This window comes from Myotis yumanensis, unplaced genomic scaffold (assembly GCF_028538775.1).
Source record: "Myotis yumanensis isolate MYYU_CA2020_CCGP unplaced genomic scaffold, mMyoYum1.0.hap1 SCAF_17, whole genome shotgun sequence".
Classification (NCBI taxonomy): domain Eukaryota; kingdom Metazoa; phylum Chordata; class Mammalia; order Chiroptera; family Vespertilionidae; genus Myotis; species Myotis yumanensis.
In genome coordinates, this window is record NW_027223768.1 from 43,177,581 (window position 1) to 43,197,380 (window position 19,800).

Below are 19,800 nucleotides of genomic sequence, written 5' to 3' on the forward strand. Positions count from 1 at the left end.
TGGTGGAAACCAGCATATTAGAATATAAATTTTCAGAAATGTAGCAGTTCTAGGTGATGATGAAGTCCTGGGTTTGGCCAGGATGGAGTGGAGATGCAAATTCTTGGAAACAGGATGTAGGGCAGTTGTTGGAAGGTGGCAGGTAGAGAGGGAGGATCGAAGGTGAAAGGCAGTTTTATAGGAACAGAGCACCACGGAGGAGCAATTATCTAAGTCCATCCTTTCCACCACACAGGGAGCTCCTTAAAAAGCAGGGCTTTGCCCTGGCTGGTTTGGCTCAGTGGATAAAGTGTCAACCTTTGGACTGAAGGGTCCCAGGTTTGATTCCGGTCAAGGGCACATGCCTGGGTTTTGGGCTTGATCCCCAGTAGGGGGCGTGCAGGAGGCAGCCAGTCAATGATCCTCTCTCAACATTGATGTTTCTATCTCTCCTTCCCTCTCCCTTCCTATATAAAATCAATAAAAATATATTAAAAAAACAAACAAACCAGGGCTTTGTCCTAACTGGTGTGGCTCAGTGGATAGAGATTTGGCCTGCAGACTGAAGGGTCCAGGGTTCCATTCTGAGCAAGGGCACATGCCTGGGTTGTGGGCTCAATCTGCAGGAGGGTGTGTGCAGGAGGCAGCTGATCAATGATTTTTCTCTCATCATTGATGTTTCTCTCTCTCCTTCTCTCCTCTCTGAAATCAATAAAAATATATTTAAAAAAACATAGAGCAAACTGAAGAAAAGGCGGTGCTGTATCTCCAAGACCTATTTCAGCTTTAAAAACAAACAAACAGCCCCCCTCCCCCCCAAAAAAACCCCCAGAAATAAATGATAAAGATTTATCTAAGGGTATAGTATTAGCGTTTGCAAAGTAGAAACAATACCCAGAATGTTCCAAAGAAGAAAGAAAAGTTCAGAGTTCTTATAGTAAAAAGTACACTCTTGAGAAGAATCAGCCCTGTGCTCAGCCTCTGCACTGGTCCGGATGGCAATCCTCTACATGACCAGTGTTTGGAATGATGGGGGCAGGTAGCTTGGATAAGCAAACATGAACATTCTTTCTTTAGTCCTTCAGCGGATAATCAGAGGGTGACCTGCAGGTTTGATGTATAAACGGGCATTTTTGCAGGACTGGAAATTCAGACACAGTCTAGTTAGAACAAGAGTAGAATCATTTTCTCATATCTCAGTCTACCTGACTAGTAATTTAGCACCTCTTCCCTCTGGTCTCACTAATAACACCTTATGTTGCATAAGCTTCATCTCACTTAATTTTCTACAGGAACCTCCTAAATGGTGTCTCTGCTTCCAATGAATGCTCCACCAGAGCAAGCTTCCTAAAGTTCTGACCCTTGGGCTGCCTGTTCACAGCACTGCAATGCCTTCCTCTTGCCCTCAGGATAAAGCCCAGCTCCTTGAAGGTGGTTTATGGAGTTTTTCATGATCTAGTATCTATTTACCCAGCCAGTCCCATATCTCACTATTCTCTTCACTCTGTTGTCCAGCTTGACTGATCCATGTTTAAATTCCCCAATTCCTTAATTTCTCCCTCATTTCCAGGCTTTGCCCTTATGGTTTCCTCTGCCTAGAAGACTATTCATCTGTTAGAAGATAATTTTCAGAAAAAGGTAAAATTGTGACTCACACACGGTTAAAGAAAAAATTATTCTGACACTTATTAAAACAGTAAAGAAGACTTTGTTCTAATTATTGCAATAGGTGTTAAGACTATCCCAATCTGAGAGAGATTGGGCTCAAGTCTGAATATAGTACGGACAAGTGGATATGACTAGCCAATGAGCAGAACCAGAGGGCCAGCGGATAGGAAATGACATCGAGGGTAGGGAGAGTCTTGCTAAACAGACATAAGATTTTTGCTAAAGGCAGGCTAGGCTGATCAGATGTTAATGTTGGCAGGATTCTTGGAAAGTGGCTAGAGGCCCGAGATGAGGCCTATTTGGAAAGACAGTTCAGACAAGCGGGGGACCCAAGGCTGTCTAAAGTTTGGTCACGTTCTTGTCAGTACACATATAAAAATGAACACGTGTTAAAGGTTTTATTAACTCAGAGAGGACTAGGAAGATGTTACAACTGGTTCAAAAGGAAATCTAAACAGCAGACTCATTTACAGGTCAGGTATACAGAATGAATATGAAAATGGAGGCAAAAACTGCTTTTTTCTGCAACGTGGGGAGTCCTGGGTTATTTGAGCCTCCAGCAGAGAGGGCAGCATTTGCCGGTCGATCAGATCAGTTGCGCACAGGGTTGTAAAATGGTTCCAGGAAACAGTCTTCTAAGCAGATGGATGTGTGTGGACAGTCCTCCGGTTCCCTTCGCCGTCACTTCTCCGGGGCAGCCCTTCGGCGCTCGGCCGGGATGAGCCGCGCGGGGCGGACACTGAGTCACTCGCGTCCTCAGTGTGAACCTCCGCTCCTGAGAATCAACGTGCGCAGGGGGTAGGGGAGGCCACCAAACACACTGCATCTAATGGAGCGACCATGTTACGCTAACATCGGAAAACATTTCACACCCTTCCGCCCGCACCGTTCCTTCTGTTATAACAGTTTCCACTCGAGGCCCGTGGCGGATACGGTGCGCCGGAGCATCAGCAACTCTGTACCCCAGGAGGATCAATGTTGCTACTAAGTGGCACCAGGCAGCAAGGGCGCCGCTGACACACCCTGCAGGGCTCGGCCTCCGGGTCAGTCACAGGCCTGAGCCGGGAAAGGCCGGCCTGGCTGCCGGTTTCCAAGGCTGAGGGGCGGGGAACGGAACGCCGCGAGGCGCGGTGAACCCGCGTCCCGCCCGCCCGGCGGCCCCACCCCGAGCGCCGCCCCCACCCCGAGCGCCGCCCCGCCCCCACCCCGAGCGCCGCCCCGCCCTCAGCTCCGCCCCCATCCCAGCACCGCCCCCACCCCGAGCGCCGCGCCGCCCCGCCCCCCGAGCGCCGCCCCGCCCCCTGAGCACCGCCCCCACCCCGAGCGCCGCCCCCACCCCGAGCGCCGCCCCGCCCCCACCCCGAGCGCCGCCCCGCCCTCAGCTCCGCCCCCCATCCCAGCACCGCCCCCACCCCGAGCGCCGCCCCGCCCCCACCCCGAGCGCCGCCCCGCCCTCAGCTCCGCCCCCATCCCAGCACCGCCCCCACCCCGAGCGCCGCGCCGCCCCGCCCCCCGAGCGCCGCCCCGCCCCGCCCCCCGAGCGCCGCCCCGCCCCCTGAGCACCGCCCCCACCCCGAGCGCCGCCCCCACCCCGAGCGCCGCCCCCACCCCGAGCGCCGCCCCCACCCCGAGCGCCGCCCCCACCCCGAGCGCCGCGCCGCCCCCGCCCCGCCCCGCCCCCCGAGCACCGCCCGCCAGCATCCAAGATGGCGGCAGAGGCGCCTGCCCGGCCGTCAGGCCGGCGGTGACCACGGGAAGCCGCAGAGCAGGTACGGGCCACAGATGGAGGGATGAGAGGCCCGCACAAACGTGAGGGCGATCGGGAGGATGAGAAGTTTGGAGCAAAGGCTGCAGACAAACTCGAGTGGAGCGGGTCCTGGGCGGAGTGTGGACCGGGCCGGGTGGGCGCCCCAGGAAGGTAGGGCGCCTGCAGGAGTTCGGGGTGGGAGGGTGCCCCAAAGGCGCTGGGCTGTAACTCGCTGGAAAGCACAGGCGGCAACCACCCCCCTCCAGGGAAGCCAGTCCCAGTGCCCCCGGCGCTGCCCTGCGCTTCCCCTCCCGCCCGCCGGAGCCGAAGCCGGAGCCGGGAAAGGCGACAGGGACGCCTCCCCCCCTCCCCCCGCGCCTGGGGCGTGTGCTTGCAGCTCCCAGGTGGTCACGCTCCCTGCACCTGCGGACCTAGTTCCCAGGCCCGTGAAGAGTGGAAAGTAGCCCGTTTCCTGCTCCGCCCTGTTCTCCTGAGACCACTGCACAGTCCAGCCCTGTCCCGGCTGCTTCACCCCCTGGGGACACAGTCTCCAGTAGCGGCCCTGTCCCCACTCCCCGAACAGGTTGGTCCTGTTAGGGCGGGGGATGGGCGAGGATGGAGTTGACACTCCGGGGTCGCCAGTGGGAGAAGCCAGCATCTTCCCTCACTTCCCCTGCTGGAAGCCCGCTTCCGGCCCTTGCGCGCCTCTCCGTGGGCGGTCGGCTCACCCTTGCCCACTGTGTTCCAGCCGGTCCAGGAGCTCCGCTGGCCTGCTGTCCTCGGCGACATTTCCAGTTTTAGATAATGCATCACATCTCTGCGCCCCCGGGGCTCCCAGGGCCCCCGTGATCTGGAAGAAGACAGCTTGAACCTAGGTGAGTTTCTCCCTCTAAACTGGAAGGGAGTTCTCCAGGGACTCCTCTGAAATGGACTTGAGGGTGAGGACTGAGAGGACGTGCAGGAGTGGGTTGGGGAGGGTGGAGGAGAGTGCGACCAGGGCTGGGAAAGGTGGTGGGGCTGCTGGTGGCAACAGCCTGTCTCTTCCCCTCGATGACTGCACACCTGTGTGCTCCCTTCAGTGACCGGCTCCTCTGCCTGTTTTTCCTCTTCACCCCACCGCCATCCCTACACCGTGCTCTCTGCTGGCTGTGCTCCCCCTGCCTGCCCAGAGCTCTCCTCTCTCCTCCCAGACCTCAGCCCAGGATGTTGCGGCGGCTGCTGGAGCGGCCCTGCACGCTGGCCCTGCTCGTGGGCTCCCAGCTGGCCGTCATGATGTACCTGTCACTGGGGGGCTTCCGGAGCCTCAGCGCCCTATTTGGCCGAGAGCAGGGGCCCACATTTGACTATGCTCATCCCCACGATGTCTACAGTAACCTCAGCCACCTGTCAGGAGCCCCTGCTGTTGCCCCGGGCGGCCCTCTGGCTCCTCAAGGTCTGCCGTACTGTCCAGAACGGTCTCCTTTCTTAGGTGAGTGCAGAAGAAAGGGGAAGGGGAAGGGAAAGGGGGCAAGAGTGGGACTTAGAACAGGAGGCTGATGTAATTGGAAAGTGGGCTGAGGTTGAGATGGAGTGGACTTGAATTTGGAGTTTGGATTGGGCCCTGGGGTTGAGTCAGAGCTTTCTATTGCCTGCCGGTTCACAGGCTTCTTCCTGCCTCAGGTTAAATGCTTCCTTTGTGGATGAGTCCTGATTTAGGTCGTGAGTTGGAAGTCCATCTGTTCCCTCCATCCCCTAACTGTAGCTTCCAACCCTATCAAGGAGTTATGAAACCTACAATAAGGTAGGCTAGGGAAGGAGCCTGCCCCTTCCAGGCTTTTCGAAGCTGCCCCAGTGATGGGAGCTCAAGGCTGGTGAGATTTCTGAGTGAGTCCTTGGGGGTTGCTGAGCCACAGACCAGGAGGGCCAGGGTCAGAGGTGCTCCTCTGACCCGTGACTTGTCATTTCCTCCAACAGTGGGTCCTGTGTCCGTGTCCTTTAGCCCAGTGCCATCGCTGGCAGAGATTGTGGAGAGGAACCCCCGGGTGGAAGCGGGGGGCCGGTACCCCGCCCTGCAGGGTGTGAGCCCCGCTCCCGGACAGCCGTCATCGTGCCACACCGGGGCCGGGAGCACCACCTGCGCCTGCTGCTCTACCACCTGCACCCCTTCCTGCAGCGCCAGCAGCTTGCTTACGGCATCTATGTCATCCACCAGGTACACTCCCACTCGGACCTTCTTGAAAGGAAGCCTCAAGTAAATGCCACTCCACTCTCATGTGTGGTCCCTGGAATAACTTTAAGAGGGTTTGGCTGTTGAATGTGGGGAAATCCCTGGCTCTGCTGTGCCTATGGTCAGTCCCATACTTCTCCTTGTTCGATGCAGGGTATTCCTGGTCCTACACACTTCCAGGATTTTTCCTTTGTTCAATTTGGAATTGGACAGATTTGGGCTAAAATTGTAGTTGTGCCATTTGTTCCATATGTGACCGTAAGCAAGTACTTAATCTCCTACAATGAGGCAACGAGGGGTGACTGATAGACAACTATTCACATGGTTGCTGGTTGTCAGGATTTAATGCTAAACGGCAGCATGTAAGTATCAGGCACACACTGTTGCTCAAAATATTTTTTGAGTGAAATTTTTAGATTGTCTTTCTCTTCGTTCTCTTTGCCCCCCATCCCACTTTGATTTCCCTCTTTTTACTTTTTTAAAAAAGTATATTGATTTCAGAGAGGAAGGGAGAGGGAAAGAGAAACATCAGTGATGAGAGAGAATCATGGATCAGCTGCCTCCTGCACACCCCCTACTGGGGATTGAGCCCACAACCCAGGCATGTGCCCTTGATTGGAATAAAACCTGGGACCCTTCAGTCTGCAGGCTAATGCTCTATCCACTGAGCCAAACCAGCCAGCGCCCTCTTTTTACTTTTATGTTTCAGCCCCTCTCTCCATGCCAACAGTCTGGTCTTCCTCCGCTCTCTTTCAGGCTGGAAATGGAACTTTTAACAGGGCAAAGCTGCTGAACGTGGGGGTCCGGGAGGCCCTGCGTGACGAAGAGTGGGACTGCCTGTTCTTGCACGACGTGGACCTCCTGCCAGAGAACGACCACAACCTGTATGTGTGCGACCCCCGGGGGCCCCGGCATGTGGCTGTCGCCATGAACAAGTTTGGATACAGGTAGAAGGCATTAGAGGATGCTGGGAAGCAGGCGAGCTGAGGGAATTGTGGGTAGCGATGCATACCATAAGACTTGTGGAACCCAAGGATCTTTCTCTCCCCAGCCTCCCATACCCCCAATACTTTGGAGGGGTCTCAGCGCTCACTCCCGACCAGTACCTGAAGATGAACGGCTTCCCCAATGAATACTGGGGCTGGGGTGGTGAGGATGATGACATTGCTACCAGGTCAGACATCCTGACCCACCTCCCTCCCTTTCCCCAGCCTGAATCCCCATCCTGAGGCCACCCCTGGCCGTAGCCCTTTAGTACTAACCTTCGCATGCAGGGCCTGCACTGTGTCATGCCTCTCCTGTCTCTAGTCTGCCCTCCCTTACCCCACCATTACCCTCAGTCTCCTAGATCTTTAGACTACAATATCCTAGGACCCCAGAGCAGAAAGGGGCCTACAGCCAGCTCGGTACTCCTGCCAGCGTTGCATCCAGACCACTTCCTATGTGGCCAGGGAGGAGACACTCATAGGACCAAGAATCACTTTTTTTTCAAAGCCTCTGCCATTGGCATGAGGCCAACACATGTTTCATATGTGGAACATGTGACCCTCAGGCTCAGCTGACCCCATTTCCAATCTGTGGTTTGAATATTTGGGCTTGATATACTGGATCCATTGCCTCCTCTCCCTTGAGTCCTGAGTGGCGTCTCTGAATTCTTTTTAAGTGTAAAGCGCCCAGTAGTTTCTCAATGTGCTCTTCCCAGGCCACCTTCACTTCTTGCTTCTGTATGTTAGAGTTGGGGGCTGGTTTCTGTTCAGGTCCTGGTTCCACTCTGCACGCTGGAGTGGGAGGGTGCAGGGCAAAGGTGGTGGAGCAGCTCAGCTCAGCCCATCTTCTAAGTAAGAATTGCTGAGCTTGATCTGCAACTCTGACTTGTCCTGCACTTTAGGCATATGGGCTCCTCAATGTGTCCTTCCGAGAGGGTGAAAGCAGCTCCTGGGACCATTTAGGAAATAAGGTGGGAGGTGCAAACCTACCGGGCCAATTGCTGCAAGGCCCCAGGGTACCTGGTGCAAGGCCCTCAGGGTTTGGGACCTCAGCTTCTATGTTCTCTTCAGCCATTTCCTTCTTCGCATTTGACCCTCTCCCTGCCAGCACTTGGCACTAACTGAAACAGTGAACCCCTCTGCCTGACTGCAGTAGTGGCTCTTGGTAGGGAACCAGCAGTCCCTTCCTGGCTGGCCTCAGCTCTCCTTGTGCCCCCAGCCGTTTTCCTCCAGTCAGATACGCCAAGATCTCTCACTTTTCCCACAGGGTGCGGCTGGCTGGTATGAAGATCTCTCGTCCCCCCACATCTGTGGGGCACTACAAGATGGTGAAGCACCGAGGAGACAAGGGCAACGAGGAAAACCCGCACAGGTAGGCAGGGAGGGCTGCTGGGCAGTGGGACTGGACCCTCCGGTTCTTTATTCCAGTCAGAAAACCTCTACAGGCCCCTCGATTCCTGGCTGTTCCTTCCTGGGTCTTAGTCTCTATCCTCTAATCCTCAGATTTGACCTCCTGATCCGTACTCAGAATTCCTGGACACAAGATGGGATGAACTCACTGACATACCGATTGCTGGCTCGAGAGTTGGGCCCTCTCTATACCAATGTCACAGCAGACATTGGAACTGACCCCCGGGGTCCCCGGATTCCCTCTGGCCCCCGTTACCCACCTGGCTCCTCCCAGGCATTCCGCCAAGAGATGCTGCAGCGCAGGCCGCCAGCCAGGCTGGGCCCTCTGCCTACTGCCAACAACACAGCCCCACATGGTCCACACTGACGCCTCCTTCCTGCCTACCTTTAGTCATGAAACTGAACCAGAGGGGTCCTGTTCTCCCTCCCTCAGCTCCCCACTGCTCTTAGAGGGACTGGGGGAGCCACTTACGCTGTGCTGGGGCCAGGGCCTCTTACTGCTGGACTGGAGTTGGGCTCCTCTAGACCTGAGGGCCCCTTTCTAGGGGCACCTGCCAGGATTATGACTGTGAATCCCTGATGTCATGATTGTATGTGGTGACTCCTGGGAGTGCTACCCCTGCAGTGGGAGCAGGGCTGGACCCCAAGTCCCTTCCTCTTCCATGGAGAGAAGAGTGACCTAGCTTCTCCCGGGACCTCTGTGAATATTTATTCTATTTATGGTCCCCAGGATGTGTTAGGTGAAGTGAGCCCCTCCCTGGGCACTTTCTGCCAGGGCTGGAGCAGCCCCCTCTCTGGCTCTGGCTCAGGCGGCTGGATTTTGATATATTTTCTAATAAAGGACTCAGTCTTGCCTTTGCTCCTGCTTTCTGCACCTCAGGCACCCTTTGCCTGTCTCTGCACCTCCTTCTTCCCCTTGCTCACGACAGGACAGCCAGACCAAGCCAATCTCCCACAACTTTTATTTTCATGGTGAGAGTCCTAGCCAGCAGGGGCAGCAAGAAGGGTTGTGGGGATCATCTGTCAAGTTCTAAGCCCAGGGCCTGGGCTGCTGCCTGGCGCCCACTCTCTATACAGTCATTGACAGCAACTCCCTCATAGGAGGCTCCAGCCAGGGTCAGGGGCAGCCTGCGAGCAGCCAGGAAGTGGGCAGCTGACTCTGCAGGGGACAAGGAGCGTCAGCGGGCCGGAGTTCCTGGCTCTCCTCAGCCCAGCTGTTTCCCAACTTACCCAGTTTTCTCCAGTGGCCTAGTGTGTACTGGGGGATGCAGTGCTGGGGAGAGGAGGAGATAAAAGAAGTTTATGACTGATGTCACAAGCCTTGGTGGACACTGACAAAAACGCCAGGTCCTGCCTTTGATGCCTGTAGGGGAGCTGAGGGCATCTGTCCAGCTCACCTTGTGCAGGTGGACCAAGCAGTGACTCGGAGGCTCTTTCAGTCCTAACTGCGTGGCAGCTGCTTCCTGTGCCTGCCGCTGGAGCAGCTCCTGAGAAGAGGTCCAGCCCCTGGCTTCCAGCCCCTGTAACCAGGAACCTCCGAGCATCACCTAGGGAGAGACGACGGCCCTGACCTACGCTGGGCACATGGGAGCCCCTCAGGAACCCCAGCTAAGCAAAGTTGCCTTCTCACAGTCACTCTGAGGCCAGGGGGGCTCCCATCCTGCTCGGGAAAAGCAACTGAGTCGTACACGATTCCCAGGACGCCTGGGTCTTCTGAGGATGGCACCAGATGTCCAAATCCCTGAGAGAAGGAGATGGTCAGGGGAAGGACTCCATGGGGCCCTTGCCTCCCCTTCCTGTGTCACACCTGGACCGGCAGCTGGGCTCTTCGGTACTGCAGGTTCACCACGGCCACAGACACAGCACGGATGGTGCCCAGGACGCGCGCCAGAGGTGCAGCCTCGGTGGGGAGCAGCTTGCTGAGCACTGGGGGAGCCGGCAGAGGCTGCTCAGGAGGCCTTCCCACAATTCCATCCACCCTTCTTGGGATTAGCCTTCCACAGGATGCGCAATTCAGCGCATGGTATGGTCCTACTGGCCCAGAAACCACAGCTTGCCTCACCCTGGGTGGGGAAGGGAGGTGGCTACCCATTACCTGAAGCTGGAAGAGCACTAATCACATGGTCAGCCTCCAGGCAGCTGCCCCCCAGAGACACCTGAGTAGGAGCACATTTGAAACAGGTCATGGGAATTTTGCCTTAGCTTCCCGGGCACACACGTGGCAGGAAAGCCTGGTAGTTAGCAAAGAAATCACCCCCTTACTCCAGGAAGTGGGCCAGACAGCCAGTGTCCACTCGGAGCTGTTCAGTGGAGCTGGGCTCTCAGCCACTGATAGCACTGTTTCTACCCACAGACTTGGGTCAAAGGGTCTTGGAGGAAGGTCCATAAATAAGGCCCAAGAATCGCAAATGAGGCCCATATTTAAACAGTTTCTGGGGCAGGAAACGAGCAACTCCAGTCCACCAGCCCTGGCTTGGTGAAAACATTTAGGCAAGCCCTGGCCAGGTAGCTCTTCTAGAGCATCACCCCCATATGTCAGGTTGTGGGCTCCATCCTGGGTCACAGCACATACAAGAATCAACCAATGAATGCATAAATAAGGGGGACAACTAATCGATGTTTCTCCCCCTCCTCTAAAATCAATAAATGAAAGTAAATTTAAAAAACACAACAGAACATTTAGGCAAAGATGGAAACTAAGAGACAGGTTCATTACACTCCACGGGCCTCTCCTACCTTCCAGCGTCCTGCCTGGAGGCTGAGCCCACAGACAGGGTGGCTCCTGAGAACGGTGACCCCGCTCCTGGTCAGGTGGGTGTTAAGTGCCTGGGGCAGCATCTCCAGCCCTCCTCGGAGTGACCACTGACTCCAGCGTTCAGCCCGGGCCTGGCGGATGAGGGCCGAGTCTGGCTGTGCGCTCTGCCCTGCCAAGGGGAGGAGGTAGAGCAGCAGCAGGATAGCCTCCTGGCCTCCAGCCGCCGCAGCCCTCCAGGTGCCCGCCCGCGGGCGCGCCCTCACCGGCCCCCAGCAGCAGCCCCAGTAACACGGAGCCATGGGCTTGCTCGGCTTGAAAGAGGCTGGGGAAGCAGGACCGCACGCTGAGCTCCCGGCTGCTGCCTGCGAACACTCCGCGGCAGAGGCTGTCCGCCGCCAGAGCCGCCACCTGAGGGCGAGACCGGCCGGTTGTCACCGCCCTGCCCGTCGGGACAGGTGAGGGGGCAGCCGGGCTTGGGCTTCGAAGCAGCCCACCCTCCGAAGGGGGAGAGGGTCGTGGAGGCACCCGCCCTCCAAAGCTGAGTTTTGGAAACTTCTGGGTATGAAAAGACAGACATCCCGGGACACAGAGGAGCCCCCCCGGGGGGGGGGCCCTCCAGGCCTCTGGGCAGGGTCACCTCGGGTCCCAGGCGGCGCTCGGCAAAGCTGTGCACAGTCTCGTCAGGGTCTCTGCCCGGGGGGGCGGTCAGGTCCCGCAGCCCGGCCCAGAGCAGAGGCTTGGAGAAGGGGGGCGACGGGCGGAGCAGCCCCCTGCGGGAGAAGCGCAGTGAGGGGCGCTCGGGGCCTCCCGCTCCCGGTTCCCTTCCACCCGCGGGGCGCCGGGAGTCACCTGAGGCCGGCGGGCAGCGCGTGCAGGGCGCCGCCCACGTACAGGAACCGGTTGCGGGCAGCCGGGTGGTCTCCTCGGACCGGCAACACTTCTGAGTCCAAGCCCAGCTCAGACACCTGCTCCCCGCGCCCGCGGGAGGAGGAACGAAGAGCTGACCACCACCTACGCACCCTCCCCAGCTCTACCCTCTCGAGGACCCCCTCTCTCCGGGCACCCCACAGCCTCACCAGGAGCAGAGTCCGCGCTCCCCGCGCCCCCGCGGGCCGAATTCCTCGGGGCCCGAGTTCGAAGACAGCGCCGCCGGGCCCTCGCACGGAGCGGATCCAGCCTCCCAGGCGCTCGCCGCCCTCCACCAGCACCACCTGAAGCGGGGGTGGGACTGTGGCCCGGGGTCTCCGACGCCGGGGGAAGGGGCTCTAGGGGCGGGCGGCGCGTACCCCGGGCTGCCCACCGGACCAGGGATCGGGAGGCTCCCTCCGCGCGGGGCGCTCACCTTGGGGGCCCTGGGGACCCGGCTCAGGTGGTAACTGGCGGCCAAGCCGCTGATGCCTCCGCCCAGCACGACCACGGTCCGGGCCATCGGGAGCCTGGGGAGAAGGGCGGCACGGAGCGCTGACAGGCTCCCTCTCGGCAGCGTCGGGCCCGCGCTCCTCCGCCCCGGCCATTGCTTTGCGGGAAACTGAGGCAGAGCCCGCGGGCGCGGTGGTGCGAGCGCGAGGCGCCCGTTTGGGGCCCAGGACTCACCCCCGGGACGGACGAGAGAAAGTGCGGAGACGAGAGCCGGTGCAAGTCCGCAGGCTTCCCGCCCGCGCTCCGCGGGGAGATACGGGCCGCACCCACGCTATCTGCGCGCGCGGCGCGGGTCGCCCCGACGCGGCCCCCCAGCGCCCCCGCCCCCACGGCCTGGAGGTCGCGCCTGCGCAGCAGCCCGCTTCCCATTGGTGGCCCCGAAGGCCGGTGACGCTCGCCAATGAGAACCTCGGACGGCAGCGCCGGCGGAGGGACGACGGCCGGTTTCCCCGTGCGGAGCGGGTGGAGGGAGCGCCAGGTCCGGCCCTGCGCCCTCTGGGCCGGCGCTGCGGGCAGTGGCTGGGGCGCGGGGCCGGCCCGGTAAACAGCTCCTGACGGTGGCAGCGGCCCGGCCTGCGGGAGCGAGGGCCCCGGGCCACGCACCCAGCGTTTCCACCCCGGGTCCGGGGCGCTGGCGCCTCGAGGGGCCGCCCCTTCGCCGACACCAGTCTCAGCTTTGCCTTCCCTCCTTCCGCCCCACGCGCCCAGGAAGATCCAACTCGGCCTCCCCCGCCCCGCACAAGTACAAACGAGGACATCGGTTTTTCTTAATAAATTTATTCACAAAAAGTGAGATTGAAGTCCGGGGCCGTACACGGGCGGGGCCTGGGGAGCTCTGTACATGGGGCTGGGGCACAAGGGGACCTCCAGGTGGAAGGGTACTTTTTAATTTAAAAAATGGGAGCTACAATCACCCTCCGCCTCCCCAATGAAAAAGACACAAAAATAGACGTCTCTGAGGTAAACGGGGAGCCCGGGCTTGCGGGGGGGGTGTGGGGGGGGACAGGGTTTCACAGGCAGCGGGGCGGCTCCTGCGTCAGCTGGTAGAAGAGCACGTAGCCCTCGCTGGACGCCACCTGGTTCTCACTGACCGGGGAGACCCTGGGCGGAGGGGAGGCGGGAGGGCGCGCTCATTCCCGCACATCCTTCCGGCCACAGGGTCAGCCTCAGCCTCGCGAGGGCAGGGAGGGAGACCCCGCCCCACCAGGCACTCGGCCCCCCCCCCCCCCCCCCCCCCCCCCCCCGGGCCAGGAGGCTGTTCTCACCGAGAGTCATTGTAGACGTGCCAGCCGGTCTGGCAGCGGCACAGGGCTGTGTAGTGGCCGTAGTGGACGCTGCCCGAGTGGTTGCAGAGGGCGTACAGCTGGTAGACGGGGCTTCCTGCGGAGGCAGAGGCCGTGGGAGCCGGTTGCGGCTGGGCCCCCCGCTCGCCTCCCCTTCTGGCGCTCCCAGGGCCTTCCCACCAGACTCACCGGCTTTGTCGCTGGCAAAGTCCCCCAGGCTCAGGCGCTGCAGCGGGAAGTCCACACCTACGGAGCTTTTCTTGATGGAGCCTCGGGAGGCGGAAAACCGATTCAGATCTAAGCCCTGGTTAAGGAGCAGTTAGAGGGGGCGGGGGCGAGAGGGGCCTCCCAGGGGACTGAGATCTTGAATGCTGTCCACTCCCCTCCCCCAAGGAATACCGGGAGCATGGCAGGCAAGGCGGTTTCCTAAGGAAAATTCAATTGCCAATTATCCAGCCTCTGCAAACATGGGGAATGAGAAAGAGAATGGATGGAAGAAATAGAATCTGAAGATTAGGATACGGAGTACGAGGATTCGGGGGAATCTTTGTACTGTCAACTTTTTGGTACTTCGTGTTTTCTGCTGACATCGGTCACACACCTGAATATCAAATAATGTTAGATTACTGTGCTCCTCACTCGAACGGCTTTTCCGACACCCTGGCCACATACAATTTACTCCTCCCCATTAATTCTGTACGCCCTGGGCCTCCTTTGCCCCAAGCGTACTAGGACTCACCTGAGACCAACAGAAACCCAGACATACAAATGTTATTCCCCAAGTAAGGCATCATGCAACCCCTTTAACCCATACGGAGCCCCCCAGTAGTCTCCAGTGCTACTACATCCCGTTTGAACCCCACATACTGGGGCATTTTCCGACTCCAGCTCTTCTTCCTTGGTGAACAGGCTGAAGCAGTCCCGCAGAGACACTTTGCCCCCAGCAAATCCTTTCTGGAGGGAAAGGGGAATGAAGGTCAGCATGTTCAGCATTTCCTTTTCCAACTCTTCATCAATCCAGGCTTCATGTCTCCTCCAGAGACCCAAAGGGTTCCTTCCCACACTCTGGGGGCAGCTAGGTTGGGTCACCAAACCCATGTCCCATCCACCCTTGGAATCCTCTGGAATCCCACCTTAGGGATGGGCAGGGACAGGTCACAAAAAACCTCGAAGGTCGTGGAGCGATACCCACAGGCCTGGCACTTGAGACAACTTTTCAACTGGCCCACAAACAGGTCTAGACAGAAGTAGAGGGCAGGAGAGTCATTGTGAGAGGCTGAGATGCTTGCTAGGATTCCTCTCTTCCCACCCCTTTGCCTGACCTTGATTCCCCATCACCAACATTCCTAAAAGCCCCGCACACCTTTTCCATATTTTTATCACCCAGCTGTTCCCACATCCCTTGATAGCATCATCTTCTTTCTCCCAAGCCTGCACTCCCCCCACCCAGGTCCCCCCCCCCCACCCCCTCCTCGCTGATTTATTTCCCTGTTGCTGTGCCCTGTTCCATACCCACAATCTTGCTGTCCTCTCGCTCCAGGTAACGCTTCCACATTAGGTTGGCCCGGTCATTGTCACTACCACAGAAGGGAAATGGGGAGCACCCCTGAGACAGCAGGAAAAGTGGGCATCCAGACACCCCTGAAATGATCCAGAGCCCTGCACCCCACCCATACCTCAGCTCCTTCTCTATTTTTAAAATATTTTTTTATTGTTTAAAGTATTACACATAGTAGTATATCTCCTTTTTTCCCCCCATTGACCTTCTCCCAGCCTCCCCTACTCCCTGTCGCATGCCCTCATCTCCCCCCTCGTGTCTTGTGTCCATTGGTTGTGCTTATATGCATGCATATATTCCTTCGGTTGATCCCTTCTCTAAATTTCAAGGAAGAGGAGTAAGGCTTCAGAGGACTTTCTGGGGAAAGAAGGGATTAGACAAGGAAGAACATGTTGTCTTCCTCCACCGGCTTCAGGCCCTTTATGTGCCTTGCTGTCAATTAACTCTCCCTCCTCCTTCGACACGGGGACATCCCAGCGCTGCCTCTGCCTCCATCTGCTCCAGCCTCCCGCTCTGCACGGCTTCCAACCCATGTCCAAGCGTGCACTTCCCTGGACCTACTCCTGTCCTGGCTAGCTGATCTGTGAAGGAAGATGCTATCAGTAAACTACTGTGGAGAAAAGGGCGTGGGAGAACCTTACCTTAAGTCAGGCTCTTCTAGCAGAGCCCCTCCACGGTGGGGTGGAGAGGGAGCTGGGCTACTGGCCAGGATTGGGGGAGCCCGGCGGCCTCGTCGGTTGATTTCAAGGTGTAGCCGCTCCATGAGGAGCTTCAGGAACTCCTGGGCATCCTGCTGGCTACAGCCAAAGAATATGGGCAACTGATCCCCTAGCCCACAGACACTGTCCCCTGCCAGACACTGGTCCCCACCTCCTGGATTAAGAACATCTCAAGGCTCAGAATATTGCTGCCAGGACCCCTGCTTGGTCCTATCCCCAGACATGGCCAGAGGGAAATCCCGTACCCTCCAGCTCTCCCACCTGTATCCAGAGAAGGAGGGCACGTATTTCTGGAAGACAGCTCGGAACCGAGTAGGATTTACAGCTTCACAAGAGTCAGGGTGCCACAGGGCACCAATCACATCTGCAAAGGCTATTGGGGTGGGAGTGGGGAAGGGAAACACAGGTTAGTCCTGGAAGAGGCAAGAGGCGGCTCGGAAGCAGAAACAGACTTTACACAGTGGCACCAGGATAAAGGTACAACTGCCAGACTGGAGGCTGGGGCTGCCGGCATTGGCAGGTGGACCTGCAAGGGGTTGGGGAGAAGAGGATTTGAAAGGCAGGGGGGACAGGAGTTGTTGCCCCACCTTCAGTGAGCTCTTGGGCTCGGCCCCCTCCAGGCACCTCTTGCCGGAAGTCCCTTCGCAGGCAGAAGTCCCGGAGAGGCCGAGTGCTGCTCAAACACTGCAGCACAGCATTCAGGAAGCACTAGGGAGCAGCAGAGACACTGCCGTTACCTCTCCAGACCAGGCCCAGGGAGACTTAGAGGAGTGGCAGTGCCCCCTCCCCAAGCCAGCCAAGTTCCCGCCCAGCACCGCTCCCCATTCCTGTTAGAAAGGAGGGTCAGGAGAATGGCTCTCACCGTGTTCCCCAGATTTCGGAGGCCAACATGACCAGAGCCCAGGAGCAGTGTGTGATGAGCCTGGAAGGTCAGAGCGCCGTCAGCGGTCCCCATACAGCCCGTGTGACCCTTTAACCTTCCAACAGCATGCTGCCCCAATACTTCACCCCAAACTCTACCCTCTTTCCCTCACTGGGTATTGGGGTCTCCCTACCTCACTGGACATGAGCAGTAAGCCCATCACAGTTGAGTGCACCACAGACTCAGCCATGCCAGTCCCACCTGTTCTCCACTTGTTCCTCTGCCCAGCGAGCCGGCAAAACAGCTCCCAGGGCAACTGACCAAGCACTGGCATGGTTCCCCAGCTGCTCCCCACCCCCACCTTGTTGTGTCCAAGGCCCCCTCCTGCCCCCGTGGCCCTTTCCTGCTCCCTCTCCTGATGGCTCCAAATGCAATCAACCTAGCTCACTTGCTCAAGAAATGGGCAACCACACTAGCTCAGATTTTCTGAGCCTGCCCCTCTTCAGCTCCAGAGGTTAATTAGGCCGAGGCCAGTGATGGCGAACCTATGACACGTGTGTCAGAGGTGACACGCAAACTCATTTTTTTGGTTGATTTTTCTTTGTTAAATGGCATTTAAATATATGAAATAAATATCAAAAATATAAGTCTTTGTTTTACTATGGTTGCAAATATCAAAAAATTTCTATATGTGACACGGCACCAGAGTTAAGTTAGGGTTTTTCAAAATGCTGACACGCCGAGCTCAGAAGGTTCGCCATCACTGGCCTACGCAGTGTCCTAGGAGAGAAGGCAAGGGAGAGTAAGGGCCTGGGGGACCCAAAGGAGAATCCCAAATGGCTGGGTTAAACCCTGGGGACTGAAGTGGTGCACCACGCGGGGAGTGACAGACAACCCTGAACGGATAGGGAGATTAGAGTCCAAATGCTGCAGTGAGGGGCTAAGAAAGGAACTGGGATGAGGGGGGAGGAAAGCCATATGAAGAAAGCTGGAGGAACATGGGAATGGAAGGTCACGTGTGCTGACAAGTCCTCACCATCTTGTCATCGGAGTAGAAAGGCTTGGAGGGCCGGGCAGATATCACGCGGAAAGTGCCATGGGAAGTAGGGGGCTCTGTCCGTATACTGAGCAAGGTGGGGGGCCCAGGAAAGCCCCCTAGGCGGCGGAGAGAGGTGCTACGTCTCAAAGGGGGTGGCTCAGGCCGGAGCGCCAAGCGGCTCAGTGCAGTCCCTAGCTCTCCAGCACCTCGATGCCCTCCCAAGGCAATCCCTGTTGGACGCAAGTCCCCACTGCTCACAGACTTGGACCTGGCTAGGTTGGTCCTGGTTGGGAGAGGCAGAGCCACAGCTGGGGGTGGTGAGCCAGGCAGGGGAACTCCATGATCTGCCCGAAGGGGGCCTCTGGGACGAGGGCCTGAGGTCCGTGTTTGTCCCAGCTCCAGTTTCTTGAGCCGTTCCTCAGGTGGACCTGGCCGGGGAGGCAGAGGCCGTAACATGGGGTTTGGCCCAGGGGCTGGGTTTCGACGCTCCTTACTGCGAGCCCGGGGGGCAAATGGTAGCTTGGATCCCACTCGGGGCTGGACATTGACAGGTGGCTCTCGGGTCCGGCCCAGGCGGTGCTCAGAGGCCTGGGGCATTGTGGTCACCACAGGCAGGACCTGGGAGAAGAGAGGGTCAGCATATGAATATGGACAGAGGGGGAAGCTAAGCTACCATACTAGCTTCTATGTGTACTGCGGGCAGGAACTGAGTTGTCATATCAGACGTTGTATCTCAGTACCTAGCTCAATGTTTGACACAAAGTAAATACTTAGCACACTGAACCTCAGTTCTTGAACTTAATTCATTCTGGAAAGCTGTTGGAGAAGTGATTTGTTAGAAAACTGAATCATTTGTTCCCATCAGAAAGAATGTAAATTGAATTAATCTGTTCCAAACCCCCAAATGATTCCATTTTAACCTTTCTTACTAGTATATACAGTACATGTCTAATCTATAAATAAGCACTTTTCTTAAATTTATTGAAACACCCTCTATTAGCCTTAAACTGATTTTCCATCTATCACTGCCTCTAAAGTGCTACCACTGGCTAACTGCTTTTCCTTTATACAAACAAATTTTTCTACCTATTCAACTGCCTGTGATTGTTATCTTATGAGCGCGTTCACACCCTTAGCAACATTAGCACTCTTTCTGTTTGAAAAATGTGCTAATCACAAAAGCATTCTTTCCTTTGTTGCCGGAGAGATGCTTTTTGTCAGGTAGAGGTCTCAGCATGAAAGGGTTGTCAGGTCCAAAACTGAAGTTTTGGTCGACAACCGAGACTTTTTTTTCTGTGAACAACTTGGTTGAGAATCGAACTGCTGGAGAAGTGCGGTGTGACTGTATCATTGAGGATCAATGAATGGGTGATGGCAGCCCAGGCCTGACTCCTGCCTCAGCACCTTCCTGCGGAAACAGCGGTGCTGAGAGGCCTAGGACAGCCGCGATCTGGATCATCGGGTGGCGACAGCCTCGCACCCGGGACGTCAAGCGGGCGCTACCAGAGCCCCTCGGGCGCCCTGGTCACTGGGGGCGGGTGCCAGGACAACAGCCCAGGAGACAGCACCCCATCCGCACCCCCTGCCCCTCCCAGGAAATGGGTGGCTTGCGACTCCCTCCCTCCCGCACCCTCGAGCTCCTACGCGGTGTGGGGCTCAGGGGCCCTGCGGAAGTCGGGCGGGCGGGCCTCCCTGACCCCGGGTCGCCCGGGTCGCCCGGCGGCAGGGCTTCTCGGGTCCGCCCCCCTTGAGGGCAGACAGGCCGAGGCCGCTGATTGGCTCCGGAGCCCGACGCTGTGTGCCCCACGGTCCCCGGACGCGCCCCGGCAGCCCCGTTCCCCCAGGCCCGCCGTCCCCTGCGCCTCCGCCTGGGTGGAGGGCGTCCTCCCAGGTACGGGGCGTCCCCCCCACACCGGCCGTCACGCCGCGGCCCGTACCTGTGCCCCGGGGTGCGGCGGGGGAGCCCAGCCGGGGCCAGGCCCCAGCTCAGGGCTGCCCCCCCCGACCCCTGTGCAGCACCCCCGCGGGCCCGGCTGCAACTTCAGGCGCAGCTGCCGCCCAGGTCGCTCCCACCACCGGGGCCGCCGCCATCTTTGTTGGTCCCGCCGCCACCGGCTTCAGCGTCGCTCACGGCGCCTGCGCAGCCGCACTCCGACCCAGCGCCTGCTT

The 19,800-nt window shown here is 58.1% G+C and overlaps 3 protein-coding genes across 4 annotated transcripts; 1 reads left to right on the top strand and 2 right to left on the bottom strand.

Annotated features, from left to right (window-relative positions):
* Positions 1–3,348: 3,348 nt before the first annotated feature.
* On the top strand, positions 3,349–8,849 carry B4GALT3 (beta-1,4-galactosyltransferase 3). The gene is given in 10 exon segments (XM_070397662.1): positions 3,349–3,416; positions 3,830–3,977; positions 4,143–4,269; positions 4,585–4,862; positions 5,348–5,436; positions 5,439–5,585; positions 6,357–6,547; positions 6,652–6,774; positions 7,854–7,958; positions 8,090–8,849. Coding segments are annotated over 7 exon segments (1,194 nt in total). The 5' UTR covers positions 3,349–3,416; positions 3,830–3,977; positions 4,143–4,269; positions 4,585–4,597; the 3' UTR covers positions 8,364–8,849.
* Positions 8,850–8,941: 92 nt separating this feature from the next.
* PPOX (protoporphyrinogen oxidase) lies at positions 8,942–12,482 on the bottom strand. Its single transcript, XM_070397661.1, has 13 exons — positions 12,345–12,482; positions 12,094–12,187; positions 11,828–11,962; positions 11,601–11,716; positions 11,389–11,521; positions 11,015–11,159; positions 10,733–10,920; positions 10,092–10,152; positions 9,804–9,922; positions 9,627–9,737; positions 9,394–9,543; positions 9,227–9,269; positions 8,942–9,155 (listed from the first exon to the last, which is right to left on the bottom strand). Exons 2-13 carry the CDS (start codon positions 12,178–12,180, stop codon positions 9,013–9,015), a joined length of 1,431 nt encoding a protein of 476 aa, XP_070253762.1. The 5' UTR covers positions 12,181–12,187; positions 12,345–12,482; the 3' UTR covers positions 8,942–9,012.
* Positions 12,483–12,936: 454 nt separating this feature from the next.
* On the bottom strand, positions 12,937–19,747 carry USP21 (ubiquitin specific peptidase 21). Of its 2 annotated transcripts, none has more exons than XM_070396296.1 (13): positions 19,569–19,747; positions 17,629–18,249; positions 16,593–16,652; positions 16,318–16,438; positions 15,992–16,103; positions 15,653–15,808; positions 14,966–15,030; positions 14,587–14,690; positions 14,321–14,407; positions 13,976–14,054; positions 13,643–13,750; positions 13,436–13,550; positions 12,937–13,271 (listed from the first exon to the last, which is right to left on the bottom strand). In XM_070396296.1, the coding sequence occupies exons 2-13, from the start codon at positions 18,226–18,228 to the stop codon at positions 13,181–13,183; spliced, it is 1,698 nt and encodes a 565-aa protein (XP_070252397.1). In that variant the 5' UTR covers positions 18,229–18,249; positions 19,569–19,747; the 3' UTR covers positions 12,937–13,180. The 2 variants fall into 2 exon arrangements, with proteins under 2 accessions (XP_070252397.1, XP_070252396.1); XM_070396295.1 differs by having other exon boundaries at positions 17,890–18,249; positions 19,569–19,650.
* Between the last annotated feature and the right edge of the window lie 53 nt (positions 19,748–19,800).

Bases quoted from the DNA above. Each gene is read 5' to 3' on its own strand.
- USP21 (XM_070396296.1), bottom strand. From the start codon at position 18,228: ATGCCCCAGGCCTCTGAGCACCGCCTGGGCCGGACCCGAGAGCCACCT. The intron at 16,104-16,317 runs GTGGGGCAACAA...CCACCCCAATAG, and splicing joins AGCCCAAGAGCTCACTGAAG to CCTTTGCAGATGTGATTGGT. The intron at 14,408-14,586 runs GTGGGATTCCAG...CTTTCCCTCCAG, and splicing joins TGTCCCTGCCCATCCCTAAG to AAAGGATTTGCTGGGGGCAA.
- PPOX (XM_070397661.1), bottom strand. From the start codon at position 12,180: ATGGCCCGGACCGTGGTCGTGCTGGGCGGAGGCATCAGCGGCTTGGCC. The intron at 10,153-10,732 runs GTAGGAGAGGCC...GCTCCTACTCAG, and splicing joins TCCAGGCAGGACGCTGGAAG to GTGTCTCTGGGGGGCAGCTG. The intron at 9,270-9,393 runs GTGAGCTGGACA...TCCTCTCCCCAG, and splicing joins GCTTGGTCCACCTGCACAAG to CACTGCATCCCCCAGTACAC.